The 21,348-nt window shown below is 33.5% G+C and overlaps 1 protein-coding gene and 1 pseudogene across 3 annotated transcripts in view; both read left to right on the forward strand.

The window, feature by feature from the left end:
- Positions 1-21,348, forward strand: part of LOC141504390 (folliculin-interacting protein 1-like) — a 281,771-nt pseudogene that overhangs the window by 142,011 nt on the left and 118,412 nt on the right.
- Positions 1-21,348, forward strand: part of LOC141506480 (folliculin-interacting protein 1-like) — a 48,797-nt gene that overhangs the window by 20,276 nt on the left and 7,173 nt on the right. Inside the window, exon 1 of one of the 3 annotated variants that reach the window (XM_074213303.1) lies at positions 20,735-21,035. The exons of the other annotated variants lie outside the window; for them this stretch is intronic. Within the exon in view, the coding sequence (XP_074069404.1) occupies positions 21,031-21,035 (5 nt within the window). The 5' untranslated portion in view covers positions 20,735-21,030. Of the gene's footprint in view, positions 1-20,734; positions 21,036-21,348 lie in introns of those variants that run through there. 3 annotated transcript variants of the gene reach the window in all.

Raw genomic sequence — 21,348 nt, forward strand, 5'->3', positions numbered from 1 at the left:
AGAAAAAGCAGCTACTTTCCAGAAGTAGATGAACCAAGTCCTCACTCTTGTGCCTCTATTTGAGTATATTTGATATATTTATAGTTCAATAGATCAAAATTTCAGGAGATTGAGAAGGATATCAAAAGTAAGATAAGTCTTCAGGAATATACACTGAGAGGGAAAATGATACCATACCTTTCCCCTGGGGTTCTGTAGTCTCAGTCAGACACTAGATTTATCTGTAACTTCGAAGAAAATAATTTTTTTAGGCAAGTCCTAAAAAGGTCATTTAATTCTTTCCTGGCTATTATCTAACATAAGAGAAAGCAGATTAGTTAGCAGATCTGTATTCTAATTTTGGCTATGCCCCTTCGACCCTGGACAAGTTATTTTGGGAGGTTTGTGGTGGTTTTAAATTCCAAAATCTGAACATAATGATTTGTAAGTTCTTCCAGCTCTAATATTGTGGGATTGGAATTACTTTCTTTTGCTTGCCTGATTGCCTGGTGGATCACATTTTCAATAAGAATTTCTTTCCTCTATTCCAATTTTCTCCTCTCTTTAATAGATGCTTCTGCTTCACAGGTTTATTGTGAAAAACAAATATATATTTAATTTCAATGGCAACCCCTGTGGCAATAGATCTGTTGAAGTCATGATTGAACTTCCCTGGCAGAGCCAAGCTTAGAATTTAGGTCTCTCAGTTAGTTGGAAGTCTACTTCATTCAGTACTGTGTTGTGTATGAAACTTCTGAAGTCATCATTGGATGTGTGTATGTGTGTGCGTGCTGTGCCTGTGTAGAGAACTAAATCAATTTCACATGAAAATCTAGGAGTATTAGATACGTTTGGGGAGAAAGGAAGAATGATGCTGCATATCCTTATCCTAAGGGTAGCATTAAATCTCAATGGAAAGGAAAGTGATATTTTAAGAAAGAATTGTTAGGTGAAGGAGGTTCTCCCTTTGGAATATTTTGAGACACTTTTTTATTATATAAATATTTTGTTTTCCAATTACATTCAATGGTAGTTTCTACTGATCCTTTTTTGTTGCAAGATTTTGAGCATCTCCCTCCCTTTCCCTCCCCCTCTCCCCAACAGAAGGCAATCTGATATAGGCTTTACATTTGTATTCTTGATAGGCATAGATTGAAATGTAACTTGTGAGAGAGAAGGTATGAAAAGAAGAAAGAAAATATTAGAGATAGCAAAATTACATATTAATAAGATGAGTTTTATAAATTGAAGGTAAGAAGTTTGGGTCTTCTGCACATTTCCTCTGGATACAGATGGTATTCTCCATCACAAATTATCTAAAATTGTCCCTGATTACTGCACTGATGGAATGAATAAGTCCATCATGGTTGATGTGTCACCCCATGGTGGTGTTAGTCTATATAATAGTCTTAGTTTTTTGCAAGCCAATGGGATTACGTGGCTTGTCCAAGGCCCCACAGCTAGGTTATTAAGTTTCTGAGACTGTATTTGAATTCAGGTATTCCTGACTCCAGGGTTGGTGCACTATTTACTGCACCACCTAGCTGCCCCTGAATTATTTTTCTTAATAAAGGTTGTTTCAGTCATGTTCCACTATACATTTTGCCTCTTGATTATATTAATAGTATTAATTGATTAGTTGCATTTAGCTTTAAGGTTATGACAAGTAATAATAATGATTTATTTTATTATTATCATGCTTTACTCTTAAGGTCTGCAAAGTGAATATATATATATATATATATATATATATATATATATATAAATTTATCTTCACAGCTACTTCAGGAAATTGTTTTTATTCCCATTTTATAGATGACTTTCCTCAGGTCATACAATAATAGTAGTATAATAGCAGCAGCAGCAACTTGAGCAAAATTTGAATTCAGGTCTTTCTATTCCTTTAGCCAGTATGTTATCTACTAATTTACTATACCACTACTATACCAACTATACCACTATATATATATACAAGAGAACAAATGCTAAAAATGTATTTTTCTGGTAATTAGAAAGCAAAAAATTAAAAAAATTAAGGTTGCGTTAGCTATTTTTAATTGCATTATTTTTAAAATGTATTCTTCAGCTATTTGACTGAAAAGAATGAGACCTTTTTTATAATTGCCCCCCAAAATGGAACATTTGAGTTGTCTAATAAAGAGTTCATTTAGAAAATAATTGGAGTACTTGATAAAACATAAGATCTAATGAATTTTTATTTTTCTTTGAAGTTAGCCTTTGTCAGAGTTTGATCCAAGTCAGATATGATTGATAGTGTAACAAGAGTGTGAAAGAAGAGGGAGAAATGTCGTGTTCGACTCTAGTACTGAAAGAAAAACTGAAGACATATTTGTGATTATGAGCATGTTAATTATTTGATTATTAAATGTTGGATAAATGAGTACAGATCATTATTTTCATTATAAACTGAAGTGCTATGATATTTATACTCTGTTTTAAAAATTTAAAATTCTGCATGCCAGAACTTAAAATCAATGGTAAAGCACTTTGGAATATCAAATTAATGTCTATCATAGGTACATTAAAACTTTGATATAATGATAAAAACACTGCGGGATGTTAATTTGGAAAGCGGTAATTAAATCTTCTAAATTAATATCCTATTGCTTCCTTTATATTCCTTTTTTTCTTCCTTTCCTTTTTTTTTCATTTTGGGTGACAGTAAGGATTAAGTGCTTGCCCATGGTCACATAGCTGGTAAATGTTTGAGGCTGGATTTGAACTCAGATCCTCCTGCTAACAGGCTGGTACACTATTGATAAGACTGTGCAACCTAGCTGTCCTTTTCTTTTCTCTTTCAGAATTTTTCTCTTCTATAGTCAGCCAGTAAGTATTTATTAAATGTGTAGACACTGTGTTAAGTTCTAGAGTTATGAAAAAAAACAAAAGAGTATCCCCTGCTCATGAGGAGCTCACAATCTAATGTGAGAAAAACATATATACAAACATGTATGAACAAACTGTATATAAGATAAATAGAAAATAATCAACAGAGAAAAGTCCTTAGAATTAAGAGTGATTTGGGGATAAAGGCATCCTATAGAAGGTGAAATTTTAGCTGGGATTTGAAAGAAGCCATGGAGACCAAAAGTCAGAAATAAGGAGTGGAGAGCATTCCAGGCATCTGGGATAGCCTGAGAAAATGCCTGGAGGTAAGCCATGGATTGGCTTCAGGAACCCAGTGTCACTGGATGAAAGATTACAAGAAAAGGTCTAAAATGTAAGAAAGCTGTAGGTAGAGAAGAATATCTTTATTTTATCTTGTTATTTTTGAAAAGATTATATTGTTATTTCTTGTATTAAGTAACCTATCAGGCGGCTAGGTGGTGCACTGGATAGAGCGCCAAGCTTTGGAGTCAGGAGTACCTGAGTTCAAATCTGGCCTCAGACAATTAATAATTACCTAGCTGTGCAGCCTTGGGCAAGACACTAAACCCCATTGCCTTGCAAAAACCTAAAAACAAACAAAAAAACCCAAACAAACAAAGAAAGAAAACCTATCAAATATGTTTATCATTGGCTGAAGGTTTTCTAAGTATAATTTCCATAGTGCTTTAAGTTTCTAAATCTGTATATCTGTTTGTGTGATGTTTGTGTTTGTGTGTGTATTGTGCATGTATGTGTGTTTGTGTTTGTGTGTGTGTGTGTGTGTGTGTGTGTGTATGTGCGTGTATGTAAAAATCCTGTTAAGGAAGTGTGCTGTCTTTACTCACATTTTACAGATAAGGAAACTGAATTTGAGAAGACATGCCTTGAATCCCATAGGATAATTAAGTATCTAAGGTAGAATTCAAGCCCAGGTCTTTACAACTGCAAGGCTAGCACTCTGTTGTTCTCTACACCACCAGTGTTCTTTACTGAAATATTTCAGATATGAGTAGTTTTCCAGATAAAAATCTTAAGAAATTATACTTTTCCAGATTTGTACATCTGTTCTATGTTTGATTTAGAAGGGATGGTACTTGAATTCTACACTTTGAAGGTCATTCTTCTACCTTAATTTTGGAAAAGTAATGTCCTCAAAAATTAAATGGAAGGCCAATTATTAAATTTTTTTATTACATTACTTCAACTTTTTTGTACTAAAACAAAAAAATAAGACAATTTGACTCCTAAAAGAAGTAGTAATAGTAATCTTAGGAATTTTAAATGTCAATCTTGAATGTGACTCATAATCTTTTAATTGCATCTACCTCCCCTTTCACGTTTGAGTTATACTGATAATAAAATCATCGAGTAACAATATATTAGATTGTTAGTTCAACCTTGTAAAAACAAAAGTCTTATTTAGTTCCTTCTCTTCTCCTAGGCTGAGCATTGTTTTGTAGACATATAAGACACTTAAAAATACTTTCTGAATGAGTAAATGAAATAAGTTGAAAAGATAATTGTACTGAATGATGCAATATGTAAAAGATAACACTTTATTCTGAATCAATGCTACCAAGTAAGTGAACAGAATAAAATTTTGAGATGGCAGAGCCAAGTTCAGACTCTTTATCTCCTTAGCATTAGTAATTTTCCTTTCATACTGCTTTGTGTCTGTTAGAGACAGATTCTGGTTGCATTATAAATGAGAATTCATTAAAAGATCCAGAAATTAATGAAAAAAAAAGCAGTCACAGGCAATGTACAAAAGTATGGAAGATGCTTGTTAGGATACAAAAGAAACACCTTTTGTACTTAGTAAAAATAATGAAATTCTATTAAGGGTGAGATAACAATATTTTTGTATTGAAATATACCTAAGGCTTACTAGATTTATTTAAACCACAGGACAGCTTTTGAATTGTATAGCAGCAGCTCTTATGATTAAGCAGAAAACTTAAAGAAATGCTTTTGATATTTTAGCTGAAGGAAAGCTATTATAAAAATTCATTATGTTGATGAACTTGTGAAAGAATATTTGTATATTTTTTATTTTATTATGTGATAATTTTTACCTAGTTAGTTTACAAATTTACACATCATGAAAATTCAACTAATTTCCATAATTTAGGACAACTGGAGTCCACTTTTAAAAAAACTAAACATGTTAGGCAGGTTTAAAACTTGTAGGTTCTCATTCAGATATCTAGAATGTGAAATATGCCTCAGTAACTTAAGTATGAAAAGTACAATGCTGTTTCCTTTTTCAGAATTTGATAAAAAATGTTTGAGCTATCTGGATATTAGAAATTATTTATCAGTCATAGGTGTGATTGTTCAATAAGAAAATTAAAAAGCTCTTTCCTTTTATATAAGTTTATAGTTTTAAGGTCCTAGATAAAGGGACTCTAAGGAAAGGCTCACAGTATGGAGCCTATCACATGGTTTTCCAATCTAAAAGTTTTCTTCTTCTTGCCTCCATTTTTCTATTTGAATACTGGTCTTCTTGAAAGTTCAACTGTTATTGGAAAATCTATTTATTTTGGGGCAGGAAGTTAATAAACAATTTATATAAGCATTTATTATCTCCCCTCTCCAATTTTTGAAATATTATTTTAAAGTTCTTTCAAGGGAAATACAGGAGAGTTTAGGTGTATGTCCTTGCCTTTACTCTGCCATTTTGGCTCCCTCATACTCCCAGGAATAAGCATTTATTGAGAGGTTATCATGTGCCAAGCACTATCCTTAGGAATACTCTCTCATTTGATCTCACAACAACCCTGTGAGGTACAAGCTATTATTCTTCCAATTATGCAAATAAGAAAACTGAGGTCAACAGTGGTTAATCTGGGATCATGCAGATTTCTGTGAAAGGAAAGGGTAAAAGGAAAGAGAGACAAAGATAAATGTATGTATATATATAATATATATATTTATATTTTATATATAAATATATATATATATATGTATGTATGTATAAGTCCAAGTCTTTCTATATTTTATTAAATCATTAAGTCTACCAGCTCATCACTTCCTATACCATAGTGATATTCCAACCATATAGTTTAAATGATCAAAGGCAATATTAATATGACTGACACGTAGTAGAGTTTCCATTTTTTTCTTTTTTGATTAAATCTATTTTAGTTTTAACTTGGAGATAACGAGCATTATCTCTGATTTTTTTCATAATAAATTCTCCTCTTAACCTTTGTTTTATGGTTCTTTTAGTTTTATGATTTCTGTTTTATTTCTCACTTTAATTATATTTTCTGAAAGAATCATATTGTTGAATTCAAATTTTTATTCTGCTATCTGTTTTCATTTTATGGTTGAATTAATCCCATTCACATGTTAGGCTATAATTATTATTTATTTTCCTACTTCCTATTTTCCTCATCATCCTATTCCTCCTTATTGATCTGCTTTATTCTATCTACTACCTTGTCCCCCTCCTATTCCTTAACCTACCCACCCCAAGAATCTTCCGTTATCCTCTCCTCCTGACCCTTGTCCTCTTCTTTCTGTATTTAGAAGACCTTTATTCCCTTCCAAATGTGCGCGTGTTTTATTTCTTCTATTGTCCCATTCCAGTTAATCCACATACTTTTCTATATTCCCCTCATCATATTCCCTCACTATCATTTCTTCATTAATTTAGAACACTTTTATACCTATATATATATGTATATATATATATATATATATATGTTGTTCTCTCTTTAACCCAGATCTTATTTACATACATATATACATATATATATATATATATAAATTTCTTATATACCTTTTCCAGCATTTCATTTGTACTTACCTTTGGCTAAATCATTTTGCTTTTTTTAGAATCACATCATATTCTACTCTACCCCAATCTTTCTTTAGAACTATGAAATTTCTAATGAAAATCTTAGACATATATTTTACATTTTCATGTTTAAAAAGTAAACAATGTGTCCTTTGCATTTAGTCTTTGCTGTTTATCTTACATTTCGCTTAGATCTTGTTTGTCAAATTTTCTATTAAATTTTGGTCTTTTTGTACCTGAAAGTCTGTTAATTCATTGCATGTTCAATTTTTTTTTTCAGTTAGGATTATACTTAACTTTGCTGATTGATATTTTGGACCACAATCACATTTCTTCTGCCCTTCAATATATATACATATATATATATGTATATATATATATATATATATATATATATATATATATATATATATGTTATTACTTGTAGTGGTCTTTTAGTATAGCTTCTCTTGGCCTTGTATTTTCTAATTGTTGTTCTACCATATTTGAATTTGTTTTTTCTTGTTGCTTGCAATATTTTCTCCTTAACCTCAGAGTGTCAGAATTTGTTTTTCTTATAATTTTTCCTCATGGTTTGGTCTTCTATTCTTCTATTTCTACTTTTCCCTCTTGTTCTAATGCTTCAGGGAAATTTTCTTTAGTTATTTCTTATGTTAATATCAACATTCTTTTCAGCTTTCAGGTATTCTCAGTATTCTTATGCTTTCTATTCTTGATCTGTTCTACAGATCATTTGTTTTCCTTATGAGATGTTTTACATTCCTTTCTATTGTTTTTCATTCTTTACATATTATTGTGTTTCTTTTGGACTCATAATTTTGCTTGCTTCTCCTAGCCTAATTCAAATTTTTAAGGAGTAATTTTCTTTCTTTAGATTCCGGATCTCCTTTTTCAGTTGGTTAACATTCTTGTCATAATCATTTTGTTTTTCTTTGATAGTTCTTATTTTAAAGATTTCCTCAATCTCTCATTTGATTTTTTTTAGTCTTTTTGAGTTCTTCTGTGAATTCCTTTTAGGCAGGTGACCATTTCACATTACTCTTTGGGTTAGGAGAGGCTTTTTTCTTGCTTCAGTATCTTTCTCTGAAGGTCAACTCTGGTCTTTTCTAGTCCCAGAGTTACTGTCAATGATTGGGTTCGTTCTCCTTTTCCTGATTCATTTTATTTTTATTTTTCACACCTTGTTATTATAATTACTACTGGTCTTGCTATGTTTTTAGCCTTGTCCTAGCCCAACCTTTTCACTCTTTTTCTCTCTCCAAACCACAGCTAGAACCCCTCAGCACAGTAAACTGGAAATGATCTTATTCCGGGAGAACTCTATAAACTATAATCTTTAGAAATGTGAATTCTACCCTCTTGCCCGAAAGTGAAACTAAGAACTCTTTTCACCTGCGGCATCCCCACCCAACTGCTTCTGCACTCACTGGGTGCACTGGTTCCTTCTCACTTAGCACCATATCTCAGCAGCATAACTGAGCCTAGTGTCTCTTGTTGTTGGCAGAGGTTCCCTCAATATTATTCACATTGCCCAACTCTCTATATTGTTGAGGAGATGAAATTCCTGTGAATGAGACTGAGATTACCTACCAACTCAGCTGCCCCCAGAGCTCGCTGAGACTGTTTCAATACAGTTAAACTTCTCCAAGGTCAGATATCTATCATGGGATCTTTTTTCATATCTCCTGATGCCCCAGGAGGACCACTGCTCTGTCACAACTGTTGTTCACTTTCACCACATTATGTTCACCCTGAGGTGCCATTTTTTTCTTTTCTGTGGAGGAAATCTAAAGAGCTTGGAATTTTTTCACCTTTTGCTTCATCATCCCAGAATCCTCTCAGACAGACTTTTGAAAAAAAGCAAAATATGGCCAAAGGGTATAAAAGATGCAAAAAGTAATATAACATTCAGTTGAACTAGAAAAAGAACAAATTCCCCAATTAATTATCAGTTCTGAAAATCAAAGTAGAGATTAAAAAACAATTAAGCAAAGTTAAAAAATTGAACTAATAAAATTCAGGAACTGGTTTAATGGAGGAAAAACTAATAAAATAAGCCATTGGTTAATTTGATTTATAAAAAAGGAGATATGAGAACCAAATTGCCATTATCAAAAAATGGAAAGGATGAATTAACCACTGATGAAGAGGAAATAATTATTTAAAGCTATTTTATGCTTGTTTCTCTGTGACATTTGTATTTGCTATTAATATTCTTATCTGAAATCAATATTACTTTTTTCTTTTGCTTCAACTAATGTATGTTGAATTTTATTCCAGTCAATTATTTGGAATTTCTTTGTCTTAAATGTGTTCCTTATAAATTACAAATTGTTGGCTTTTGTTTTCTAGCCTGATTTGTACTTCTATTTCATTGGTAGATTGAAAATATGCAAGTTATAATTAGATTTTTCCTTCTATATGATCCTTTTTGTGCTTCCTTTTTTCCTTTTTATCAGCGCCATATTGCATATTGCATGTTTTGTTTCTAAACACCTCATCTTCCATATTGCAAGTACCATATAGCATGTTTTGTTTCTAAAAGCCTCATCTTCCTACATGCAACTACCCTCCCCCCACACACACTTCCCATAGCAATCATAGGTGAAACTTACTTTTCTTTGTAATTATCTTTTCTTGTTTGTTTTTTGCAAGGCACTGGGGTTAAGTGACTTGCCCAAGGTCACACAGCTAGGTAATTATTAAGTGCCTGATTTCAAATTTGAACTCTGGTCCTCTTGACTCCAGGGCCAGTGCTTTATTCACTGCACCAGCTAATTGTCCCCTTTGTAATAATCTAACATTAATCATATGCATATCAAAGGCATTTCGAATTTTCCTTTTATTGAAAAAAATATTTAGTTATTCTTGGTTACGCTTTTCTAGGCATAACAGATAAGAGTGTGTGTTTTAAGAATCACTTTACTCCAGAAAAACAATTAATAAACCCCCAAACAAGCTGCTTCTTCCCAAAAAGCCAAATAAACTGAGACTTCCATCTTTGATTAACCTTCACTTGTAGCAGTCAAGAGACACATAACTTCATTCCTCTCAACACTCTAGCTAATCTAGTTTAGTATACTCATTTTTCAAGGAATTCTTTTCTTACATTTCTTCTCCTTCAAAGCTATAATATACTCATCACTATTTGTAGGATGATAATATTCTATTATAATATTCTATTCTATTCCACATTGCTTTGTTTATATGTTTGATCAACTTACATGTTAAAAATCTTTCCCAGTTCTGAATGTCTCTGCAGGAATGAACTAAATTTTTTTCTTCTTCATTGCAGAACAATTTTTCCTATTATGAAGTACATTCACTTTTGCCAATTAATCCAGTTCTCCTTGTTTTTCAGCAAATGTTCTACCTGTTTTCATTTCTTGTCATTACTGAGTAGTGTGGTAACATTTGGGTTAGTGTTTGATGCTTTGTAAATTTTCTTCTAGATGATAAAATTTTGAAACTGACTGCATTTTTGAGTGAGCAATACATTGAGGGTTCCTTTATGTTAGCATTCTGTGACTGGTTAATTTTCAATTTTCACTGTGGTGAAACCTTTCCAACAAATTTTCTTAAGTGATTTATTGAAATGTGGTATTCATTTTTTGATATTTTTCTGCACAGCAGTTCTCAGATTAATTGAGATCTTTCATCTCGCTCTATTGTTTTGATATGCAAGCATTTGAGGGCTTTAAGGTTTTCTGTTTTTCAAATTGTATAGTGTTTTTGTTCTGTATTTTTTGTTTGTCCTAGATCAAAATACTCCTTAGAAAATCCATTGCATCCCTTAGATTTTTCATGTCTTTTCAAATTTGTCAGTTATTATTTTCTCGAGTTTTTATTTCAGTGACTTTATTTTCTGATGAGAAGCCTACATTTTTAATATAAAACATTATGATCTTAAACCATTCTTTAAGTTCTTTGGCATATCATTTTTTATCTCTACAGTTTTAGGAGTTTTAATTTTTGTTTACTTTTCACTTCATATAATATCTCCTAATTATATTGAAGGGTTTTTTCCTGGTTCATTTCTTTAGTTTTTCAGTTAGTCTTCTCTGGAATTTCTCCCCCTGTTTTATTTGATGCATTTGTTATTATTTTGAAGGACTAAACCTGGGAGTTAAGCTTAGAAACAATCAATTTCTCCTCCATTTTTGTCCAAAGTCATCTGAAAAATCTTTACTAAAAGAATATACTTAAGATCTCATTTTACAACAAGAATAACAATAAGAACTCAAAATACTGAGATCTTTGAAGAGCATCTTTTAGTCTTAAGGTATACCCTTTCTTGAGGGAAGAGTGAAGGCAACAAAAATATTAGTTTTTTTGAGTATAATACTTGCCAAAAAACAACCACTTTTAAAAATGGAAGCAGAATTCACATTACAGATTGACATAGTAAAGGTGTTCCAATTCTCCGTGAAAGAAGCCCAGGGATTATTTAATAAGGTATGCTAAAACAAGTTGAAATTTCATTTGACACATGTTAAATCATGTCTCCAGGGTCATTTGTTACTGTGATCAGTAGTCAACATAGGCTTATTATAGAGATGAGTTATGCTACTGTTCTGCTTGTTAAATTTCAATGTGAAATATGTGAATTCATAGTTGAATTTTCTGTGGAAGTTAAATGTACCATAACAGCATTCTTATTTTTAAAAAAAATTTATTTAAGGCAATTAAGTTAAGTGACTTTCCCACAAACACTCAGTTATGCAGTGTCTGAGGCCAGATTTGAAAGCAGGTCATCCTGTCTCCAGAACGAGTGCTCCATCCACTGTGCCAACTAGCTGCCCCCATAATAACATTCTGTCATTCATTTCTACTTTCAAAAACAGTGTAACTTTTAAAATTGAAATAACTTAAAATATGTTGTATGTTCACTTCAAATATTGAATCATTAACTTTAATTTTTATCTTTATTTTGTCTCTCATTTTAAAAATAATATTACGATGCATAAAATTATCACTTGCTTGAACAGATGATATAACAGTAAATAACATAAAGACAATATAGACAGCTTAAGGAACAGAAATAGGTTAAAAAGACAAAATTCAGAATATATAGTTTGTGATACTTAGTTTGTAAGTACAATTTACAATAATGTAAGATTGCTTTTTGCTTTGTATGAATGCTTGCAGATAGCATGATGTTGTATTATGTAAAGTTGCTTAGAGAATTACTAAGTATAAAAAGTTGTATTTAGTAAAATCTGTCCTAAGTTGTATTAAGTATAAAAAGCCTTCAGTAGGAAAAATAGATATGGTGCACTATTGAGAAGATCAAAACAGTCCTGAAATTAAAAAATATTTGCTCCTTGTAAAGAAAGCTATGAGAAATCTCGAAAGTTTGCTAAAAGCAGAAATATTTGTGGGTTAAATTTCTGAATATCATAGGCACTTTTTAAAAATTTTACAAACACATTTACCTGCGTATATTAACGTATTTAGAAGAGTATTTGAGCTAAAAAATAATTGAAACAATTCAAATATAGTAAAGCTACAGTTAAGAGTACACAGGACTTAGCAGCATCTACATTAAGGACTCTTAGGGCTTGAAATATGATATCCTAGAAGATAAAAAAAAAAACTTGGATTACAACAGAGAATCAACTATGCAGCAAAAGTGAACATCTTCTTTCAGGGGAAAAGATGGACATTCAATGAAACAGGGGACTTTCAAACTTTCCTGCTGAAACAACTAGAGCTGAACAGAAAGTTTGATCTCCAAGTGCAGGATGTGGGTGAAGCATAAAAGGCGCAAAAGACAAGGAGTAATTATAAAGGACTTAATGATGTTGAACTGTTTTTATTCCTGAATGGGAATAAGATATTGATAACTCATATGAATCAAGCCATTTATTAGAAGTTAGAAGGTATATTTATAGAGAAAGTACAGGTAGGATTATATTGTATTATAATGTATTATAAAAATGGAGTTAATAGGCAAGAAAGGAATGTACTGTGAAAAAGTGGAAAGAGAGTTGGAAAAGGGTCAAGAAAAAACCTTTGTAATGGAGTGGAAGGGGGGGCAAGTGAGGAGAATGAGTGAACCTTCATTCTCATTGGAAGTGACTCAGAGAGGAAATAATATACACAATCAGTTGGGTATAGAAATCTGTCTTAACCCTAGAGGAAAATAGGAAAGGAAATTAAATAGGAGATGAAATAGGAATGAAAAATAGGGAGCAATGGGATGGGGGAGATGAAAGTGGGTGTAGGTGATAGAATAGAGGGATCATCGTTAGGAAAAAGTAGTCAGATACAATACACTTTTGAGGAGTAACAGAATGAAGGGAGAGAGAGAAAGAGAGAGAGAGAGAGAGCTATTAAAATAAATCGGGGTGGGGAGGAATAGGACTTAGGGAAATACAGCTAGTAATAGCAACTGCGGAGAAAAAAGTATTGAGCCAATTTCTTTCACAGACATGATAAGGAATGCTATCCATCACAAAGACAGAACTGATGGTATCTGAATACAGACTGAAGCACACTTTTTTTTCTCTTACTTTATTTTTCTTCAGGCTTCCCTTTTGTGAGACTAGGTATTTTGTTTAACCTTTACAATAAGGCTATTGTAGTAATGTGAAAATTGGTTTAGTTTCTTTATCCTTCATTATTGAAGAAGACCAAAACAACATCACTATGTTTGAGACAAATTACGGTGTGTGACTGTGGCTGATCAGATCAATATAGCTCAAAATGATCTACTACAGGTCAAGTACAAATAGTCCTTGTGAAGACCTGTGGTGGGTACTCTAAGACATATTATATTTCCTTTGAGAAATTGTGAAAAATAAATGTGTATTAAGAGGACAGTAATAGCACTGATCTCACAGGGGTTTTGTGAGGATCAAATGAGATAACATAGAAAGTGCTTTGCAAACCTTAAAGTACTAAATGGTAGTTGTTGGTGCAGTGGTTAGAGCTTTGGTCTTGCAGTCAGGAGGACAGGAGTTCGAATCCTCCCTCAGATACTTGCCAATTACTAGCAGTGTGACCTTAGGTAAGTCACTTAGTCCTGATTGCTTTGCTTCCAGGGCCATCTTCAGGCATCTTGATTCATATCTGGTCACTGAACCCAGATGGTTCTGGAAGAGAAGGTGAGACTTAGCACAGCAAACCTCAAATCCAATTCATATTCTTGTCATATGCTTGATATCGCGGTCTTCTTCGAACCAAAGGACAGATATCATTGTTTTTAATATCTTCTTTGCTTAGACAATAATTATGAGTGGTAATACTGAAAACCATGCCATCTATAATATTATTTTATCATTGTTTTTTATATTATAAATTTATCTATGATTTTTACCAGTTAACAAATATTTACACTGGTTTTGGCTATTTTCTTATATATTTGAGATTTGTATGTTATTTAGAAGAATAAAAAAATTCTAAATTTTTCCTTGACTGCTTACAGAAATTAATTTTGTAAATTGTTTTATGAAAAGTATGGAGTAACTTTATAATTTTTTAAAGAAAAAAAAGAACTTATTTGTATCCCAGGTTTAAAAATAATTGAATTTGTAAATATTTTTAGGTTCCACAGGATAATTTTTATTTTCTGAGAAATATAATTTTAGGCAAAAACATGTATATTTTGTAAGTGTAAGTGGTGAAACTTCTTGCAATTTAGGTTTATTAGCTTCCAATATAATTAATGGAAACACTGTATTTCAGAAACTTTGCAGTGATGCTCAGGTAAAAGTCTTTGGAAAATGCTGCCACCTGAAACCTGGAGGAGACAGTTGTTATTATAGGGATAGTTCTATTAATTCTTCAGATGCAAAACAGCAGTGTCCCAAGAACCAGGTAAAAACACTCTGTTGGGAGACTAGAGGCTGATTGTGTAGTTCCTCTTGAATAACGATGAGACCCCAGAGATTTGATCAGGGATATGATAATGACCTTTGGCCTTGTGTTTCAAAACACAAGGACAGGGAAGTACAGAATGTTCTGTACGTAGGCATCTCTGGAGTGTACTTTTGATTATGGAAGTGAGCTCCCGTCTTACTCTTTGTGGTATAACAATGCTTGCCTTCTTCTGGCATGCAACAGGGCAGTGAAGAGCATTCTTCTAATTGGTGCACGCTTGAATCATGAGCTGCTTGTTGTTTTATGATTGGAAACTGTTGCTATTTCATGTGGCTTTTGCTGATAGCCAAGAGTATGATTGCATGGAGCAGGAGAGCAAAAGGGAGGGAGATCGGACATGTAATCATTGGACATGGAACAATAAAGCTCCCTGTTTGCTTCTCTTCTGGCCTGTGACTCTCTTTGTAGAACACACTGGTCATGTCCGGATGCGCACTGAAGACTTGGGAAAGGTAAGGCTTGGCTGTCCCCAGAGAAAAATCCGGACCACACTCTGCCCTTCCCTCATTTTAGTCTATTGTAATGTTGTCCAGGTGACCAGAATAATTCATTATTGCAGTGTGGTTTCAAAACTCTCCAGATTTTAAATGTGCTATCCTTTTATAATATGCTAGATCCATTCTGACTGTTTATAAATTTATCAATGAGCCTGTTAATATTCTGTATAATAATAGAGCTTTGACTTCAAGCAAAACAAAAGTCATCTAATATAAATATATCCCTTACCTTTCTGCTTAAAGGGACATCAAGTACTGTAATTTAGAAATAGTAAACTATAGGGCAGCAGCTCTGGAGTCAGGAGGACCTGAGCTCAAATCCAGCCTCAGACAAAATACTTACTTAGCTCTGTGACCATGGACAACTCACTTAATCCCATTGCTTAGCAAAAACAAAAAAATACTAAATTAAATAAATATATAAATATATAATAAAAATTTTAATATTGGGTTGGCCTTATATAGGTTTTTCTTGAGTCATAGCATCATAATAGATTCCCTAAAACTTATATGCTCTACCTTGGCAGATATGCACAAAATACATCTAATTCTTCCTTCTTTCCTTAATTAAAATGTTAGTTAAAATATTTTGAATGTGATTAAGAATGTTCAAAGAGGAGTTCCATGAGGTCCCAAAATGTTTTGGCTTTTGATCACCTTTCATTAGCCACATGAAAGTTTAATGAATACTTCTTAATGCTATTATAAGATGGGCATTTCACTGAGAGTTTTTCCCTTCTTAGCTATCTTGTTATACTACTTTTGTCTTTTTGATCTTCTAGTTTGCTCACATAGAACTCGGTTAGACAAAATTTTAAAAGTTGGAGTTAATTTCAAATACTCTGTATTTTAAAATTAAGACATTACCTTTGAACAACTTCTGTAATAGGCTAAATTATTTCCTCTCTTAATTGACTTAGATATCTTTAAAATCTTCTTTTGAAAGCCTGAAAGGGAACTTTAATGTGTGCCTGATAGTAGGATAAGGCTATAGTAATGGGCAGGAAAACCCCTATCTACCCCAAGGTAACTATCAGTGCTGTTGGGAATCTTCCTACAAACTGAATTCCTCTTTTTTATTAGCCATCTAATTACCAAATGTCTAGTGAGATGCCTCACTGGCTATCTTCAACTGTAGTTCTAGCTTCCAGTAGGTATTGAGATGACTACCCATTTTCACAAGCCTGGTGTTCTTTAACTCCTGTTCCTAGTTACCTCACATCACAGCTGCTGTGGCTACCCCTGCAGCTTGATTATCTATCTGGAGATGACCAGCACATCACCACTGGAGCTACAAAATCTGACGACTCTCAAAGTGATTGATCACTATCAAGTATCCAAAAGTCTAACTATTTCAGGACCAACCATGCACTCCCAGAGCTCTAACCTAAAATGTATATAGCTCTAGGCTCTAGCAACTATTGAAACAGCCAACCACTCTACCAGCTTTGACCACTGGGCTTGTTGATTTACGAAGTTTGTTGTTATTAACTGTGACTTCATCTTCTAATGCCGACTTAAGATGCCAGAACTGACTAATGACCCAGTAGACATAGTTCTCACCCAGAGTATGAAAGCTTCAGTTTTACCATTATAACTTAGAGTCCTTACAGAAGCCTATCGCCATGCTGTCCTGTCTCTAACTCACATCAAAGGTACCATTATTAGACATGCCCCTTCTAATTTCTAAATGTAGATAAGTAAATGAAAGAAAAATTGTTCCAGAATTAAACATGATTATGTGTGTATATGTGTATATATATATGTGTGTGTGTGTGTGTGTGTGTGTGCGTGTGTGTGTGTGTGTGTGTGTGTATACAAATATAAGAATATCTAAGCAATAAAATTTCTTTGCAAACCAACTCTTAAGTAAAACCTGTCAGTAACAGGATAGAAACCATACCAAAAATGAGAAACCAGAATACAAACAAGTAGTGAGAGGCTATGAAGTAGAGACTATGAATATGTTGATAGTTTTTTTCCCTGAAATATGTCAGAAAAAGGAAGAATAAATAAATTGTTGGCTTGAAGGGGTGGGAAGATTTATTGAGTTCTATTACTTACACACACACACACACACACACACACACACACACACACACACACACATATATATATACACATACATATATATGTATACATTTAGTGAGAGAGAGAGAGAGAGAGAGATAGAGAGAGAGACAGAAAGACAGACAGTCTACAGGGAAGAAACCAAAATATATCAAAAGAATGAAGATGAGGGAGTGGGGTATGATTAAAAGAGTAAGGTAAAATTGCTTTCTATAACAAAAATGGAATTAAATCTCAAGAAGTCATGGGTTAGTACTTTGAAAACATTTAATTTCATTAACTGCTTTTAATAGCAAAATTCCCAAAGATAGTTTTCCTCTTTAAAGTGGGAGGTTCGGAAAAGAAAGGCAGCTTTGGGAAATGAACAACTCAGAAGGATAGTGGCTAAGAACAGGATACATGATTTAATGAATAGGAATAAAGGACTCTTATGTATGAAATTGCCTATTAAAGAAACAATAAAACTGTTTTCCAGGAGTCTTGTTAATCTGATCAGAAAATCTTTAAATTGAAAAAAGTTATGAAGGAAGAATTAGATTGTAGTGTAGGCACTTCAGTTGTGCAAATATTTGATCTGCAAAAAAAGGTCATAAATTTTAAAGTTAAGTTAATGATCATTTCAGCCTTCAAACTGAAGAAATGGGAACACCCTGTTTTCACAGGGGAAAAAAAAACCTTTGCAAAGGGCTCACTTTTTAATATATTTCAAGGAAATTAGTTCACTATATGATAGAAAATAATGGATAGAGCACCAGCTGTTGAAGTCTGCTATCATATTGAGCAGAGTAAAGAATTCAACTCTCAATGGATCAAGGTTATTATGGAGATAGATAAATTTGAGAAAATTTAGAAAAGATTTAGAAATTTAGAAAATTGAGAAAAGATGTAGATTCCCCCAGTGAACTGAGTTCCAAGAAATAGTAGAGAGGGAGCAGAAATAGGGAAAACAAGGGAAAGCAACGAAGGGGGAATGGGTGAGCCATGAGAGGTTTGTGAAGGGTTTAGCGAAAGATGCCTTCTGCTCAAGTATGGTTTAGGGAAACATATCAGAATTAGTTAAGGGTAGTTTTATCATTACCAACATTCTTTGGGTGCCTCAGTGGGCCAGATGATTCTGGTCCACATATGGGGCATGAAAACAGGGGAAGTTTCCTGGATATAAAGTACATTGTATGGCGAAGATTTCTTCCCAGAAATAAATATATGAGATAAATCTCTGTCAGGCCAAGGATGGTACAGAGAGGCACAAAACAAAAATGCTAAACATTCTTAGGCTGGTGTAACAGGAGCCATGGTATATAGGAAGAGGCTGTCGTCACTGAGCAGAACAAGACATTGACTCAGTGGATCTCTACAAAAGATTATCCTATTCCTCATCACTCTCTTCTCTTCCTGATTGCAGCTCATGTAGACTAAACAAGCTTCTTTCTTGACAAGTTGGGGCGGGCCTGGCAACTGTCCACATATGACAGCCATTTGGCAGGAAGTGAAGAGTTCTCTCCCCTGCTTTTCTTCTCCAACTTCTCCCAAGGAAATAGTGAAAGGGAATCTAGGAAGAAATAGAGAATGACCTAGAATGAAACATACCCTTTAAATATTAACTGAATTCTTCCCACTCAGCACACAGTGAGGTGATTGCTTTGTCATCTCCAAAGTTCCAGAATTCTTTAGCATGGTGGCAAGCCCAATACAATAGGCCAACTTTGTTGTTGTAATTTTGTTCTTCGTTCGCAAAGAAGACCATGACATCAGGGAGGTGATACCATGGCAAGCAAGTGATTTGGATTTGAGTGAGTCTGTACTAAGTCACAAACCTCACTTTCTCCTTCAGAAACATCCCTGTACACTGACCAGATATGAATCAGGGCAACTGGAAATTGCCCTGGATGGAAGGAAAACAGGATTATGTGATGAGGGTCACACAGCTAATAAGTGTCAAAAATATCTGAACTGGATTTGAACTCATGTCCCCCTGAATCTAGGACTGGTGCTGTACCCAGATGAACAATGATCCCTGTTACACAGATGTGACTATTTTAATAGTCACAAAAATACAATTTTTTGCCATATAGGGTTCTCGGTGTTCTTCTGATGCCAATAGGCTTGAAGAGATGATGTTTGGCTCAGGTGCCATGAGTTATAAGTGGTCTACCCTAAAAATTCATCAAATTCAAGTAAGATCACATTGTTTTATTTTTCTTCAGATTAAGATAAATATATGATTAATAAGTGATAGACTGTTTCAGACCCTTTGGAAATGAATGCTCTTTAAATACTAGGTTGTTGCTAATCTTCAGAAACCCCTCTGACTTTCAAATCTTTCTGTAGCTTTATATAAAATCTATTCTTTTTTCAGTGGCATTCTCAGTGTGGCACAAGCTCTGGTCCTACCAATCTGGAAGGACTTCAAGTTAGCACCAACTTTACTGAGTTCAGAGTAGTTCGATAGCAGTAGATTGGCCACTAGATGATAAATTATTTGGCCAAGTGATTCATGTATATAATAAAAACATGAAAGGGCTCTCAGCCTATTGTAATCACTTTTACAGTGGCAGAATGAAGACACAGAGGATACCAAGGGTTGCACAGTTTTTAGGATTTCAATAAACAATACATTCTAGTGTGACTATTTTAAATGTGAATTTTGTTGTACAACATTTTGATTTAGTATTGGAAGAACTGGGCTGGATCATTATTTCACTGTCATCACTCATTGTTCTTGGTTTCCTAATCTCCCCTGCAATTTTATAAATAGCCAACTAAAATATCTCTCTGCCTCCCATCTTTCTGCCTACTATTCTTCATTCAGCTGCTAAAATAATCATTCTTGGGTGGAGGGGGGATATAGAGGGAAGAGGGAAAATGTCGAACTCATAAACTTGCAAATGGCTGAATATATAAAACTACTTTTGCATGTAATTGTAAGAAAAATAAAGTGTAAAAATAAATAAAGAAATGGAAAGGTCCCCCATCTCCCTTCTTCCTCAACCCCCTATGTCCAAAAAAATAATCATTTTTGCTGATAAACCTTCAGTAACTCCCTGTTAAATCCTAGTATAAGAGACAAGCTCCTTGGACTGCATTTTAAGATCAACCATAACCTAATTTCAGCCTGGCTTTCTAGATTTATTTCATCTTACCGCACCCCCTATTAGCTATGCTCCAAACTCTACATTCTTTTTCCAAACAACAAGTTCCTCATTTGTGGAACAGTTCCTTCTCCTATCTTCCGTTACGAATCTTTATTTTCCTTCAAAATTCAGCTCAATTTTCTTCACTGAAATCCTCTCTCCTTCCTATTCCTAAAGCGCTTCCACTGAATTTCTCTTGTGCTCCATTATTTCCTTCTCTATCTTACACTTACTTCTATATATCTTACAATTTCCCTTTAGTAGAAAGCAACATGATGTTTTTCTTTTGTATTCCCAACTCCCATCACAGTGTCTTGCAGATGGCTTATACTTACATATTTTTTTTATTATTGTAATGATAGTTGATATCACATGGGATATTAAAATAAACATTTTAGGGCTAAATTTTCCATTGATGTTTAATACAAAATTTTACATACATGGTTTCACTTGATCCCCATAACCCAGTGAGGAAAAGATTTTGCAAATTTATTCACTTTTATTGGTGGGACCATTAGAGAGTTTAGAGGATTTATCTAGTAAATGTTTGAATACAAAGTTTTGAATTTCGGTATTTCCTGATTTAAGATCTAGGCTTATTTCTGCTATTCTAAGCTTCTCCACAGTGACTTCCAATACTGTAAGGAATTTTCCTATGGAGGATTTTTTTGATGGATATGGACAAACATTTCAGAAAATGAGTGGATTCAGTAGTGATCTGTTCTGGTTGAGGGGAGTGATCTTCCAACATTGATATCATCACCCTTCATCAGAAATGGAGTAAGCATAACCTAATGTCTGAAAATCTTGCAGTTTACTTTTGCTACTTATTTTTCCTTTTTCCTCATAGTTCTCCTCCCCAACTTACACTTAGCAAAGCTTTTACTGCACGTACTGGAAGTGGCATCTATGGAAGTCTTATAATGTGTGTATCTATAGATTCAGTAACAAATCAAAATAAAGAGCTTAAGAAATAAATTGAAATACCTACAGAATCACATTATTCAGGATTGTTCTCTGCCTATATGTACTTTTAAGATAATTAAGACCAGATTTTCTTTGATTGAATCTTGTTGGCGTAAGAGATGTTAAT

Source organism: Macrotis lagotis, chromosome 1 (genome assembly GCF_037893015.1).
Source record: "Macrotis lagotis isolate mMagLag1 chromosome 1, bilby.v1.9.chrom.fasta, whole genome shotgun sequence".
Taxonomy (NCBI): Eukaryota; Metazoa; Chordata; class Mammalia; order Peramelemorphia; family Peramelidae; genus Macrotis; species Macrotis lagotis.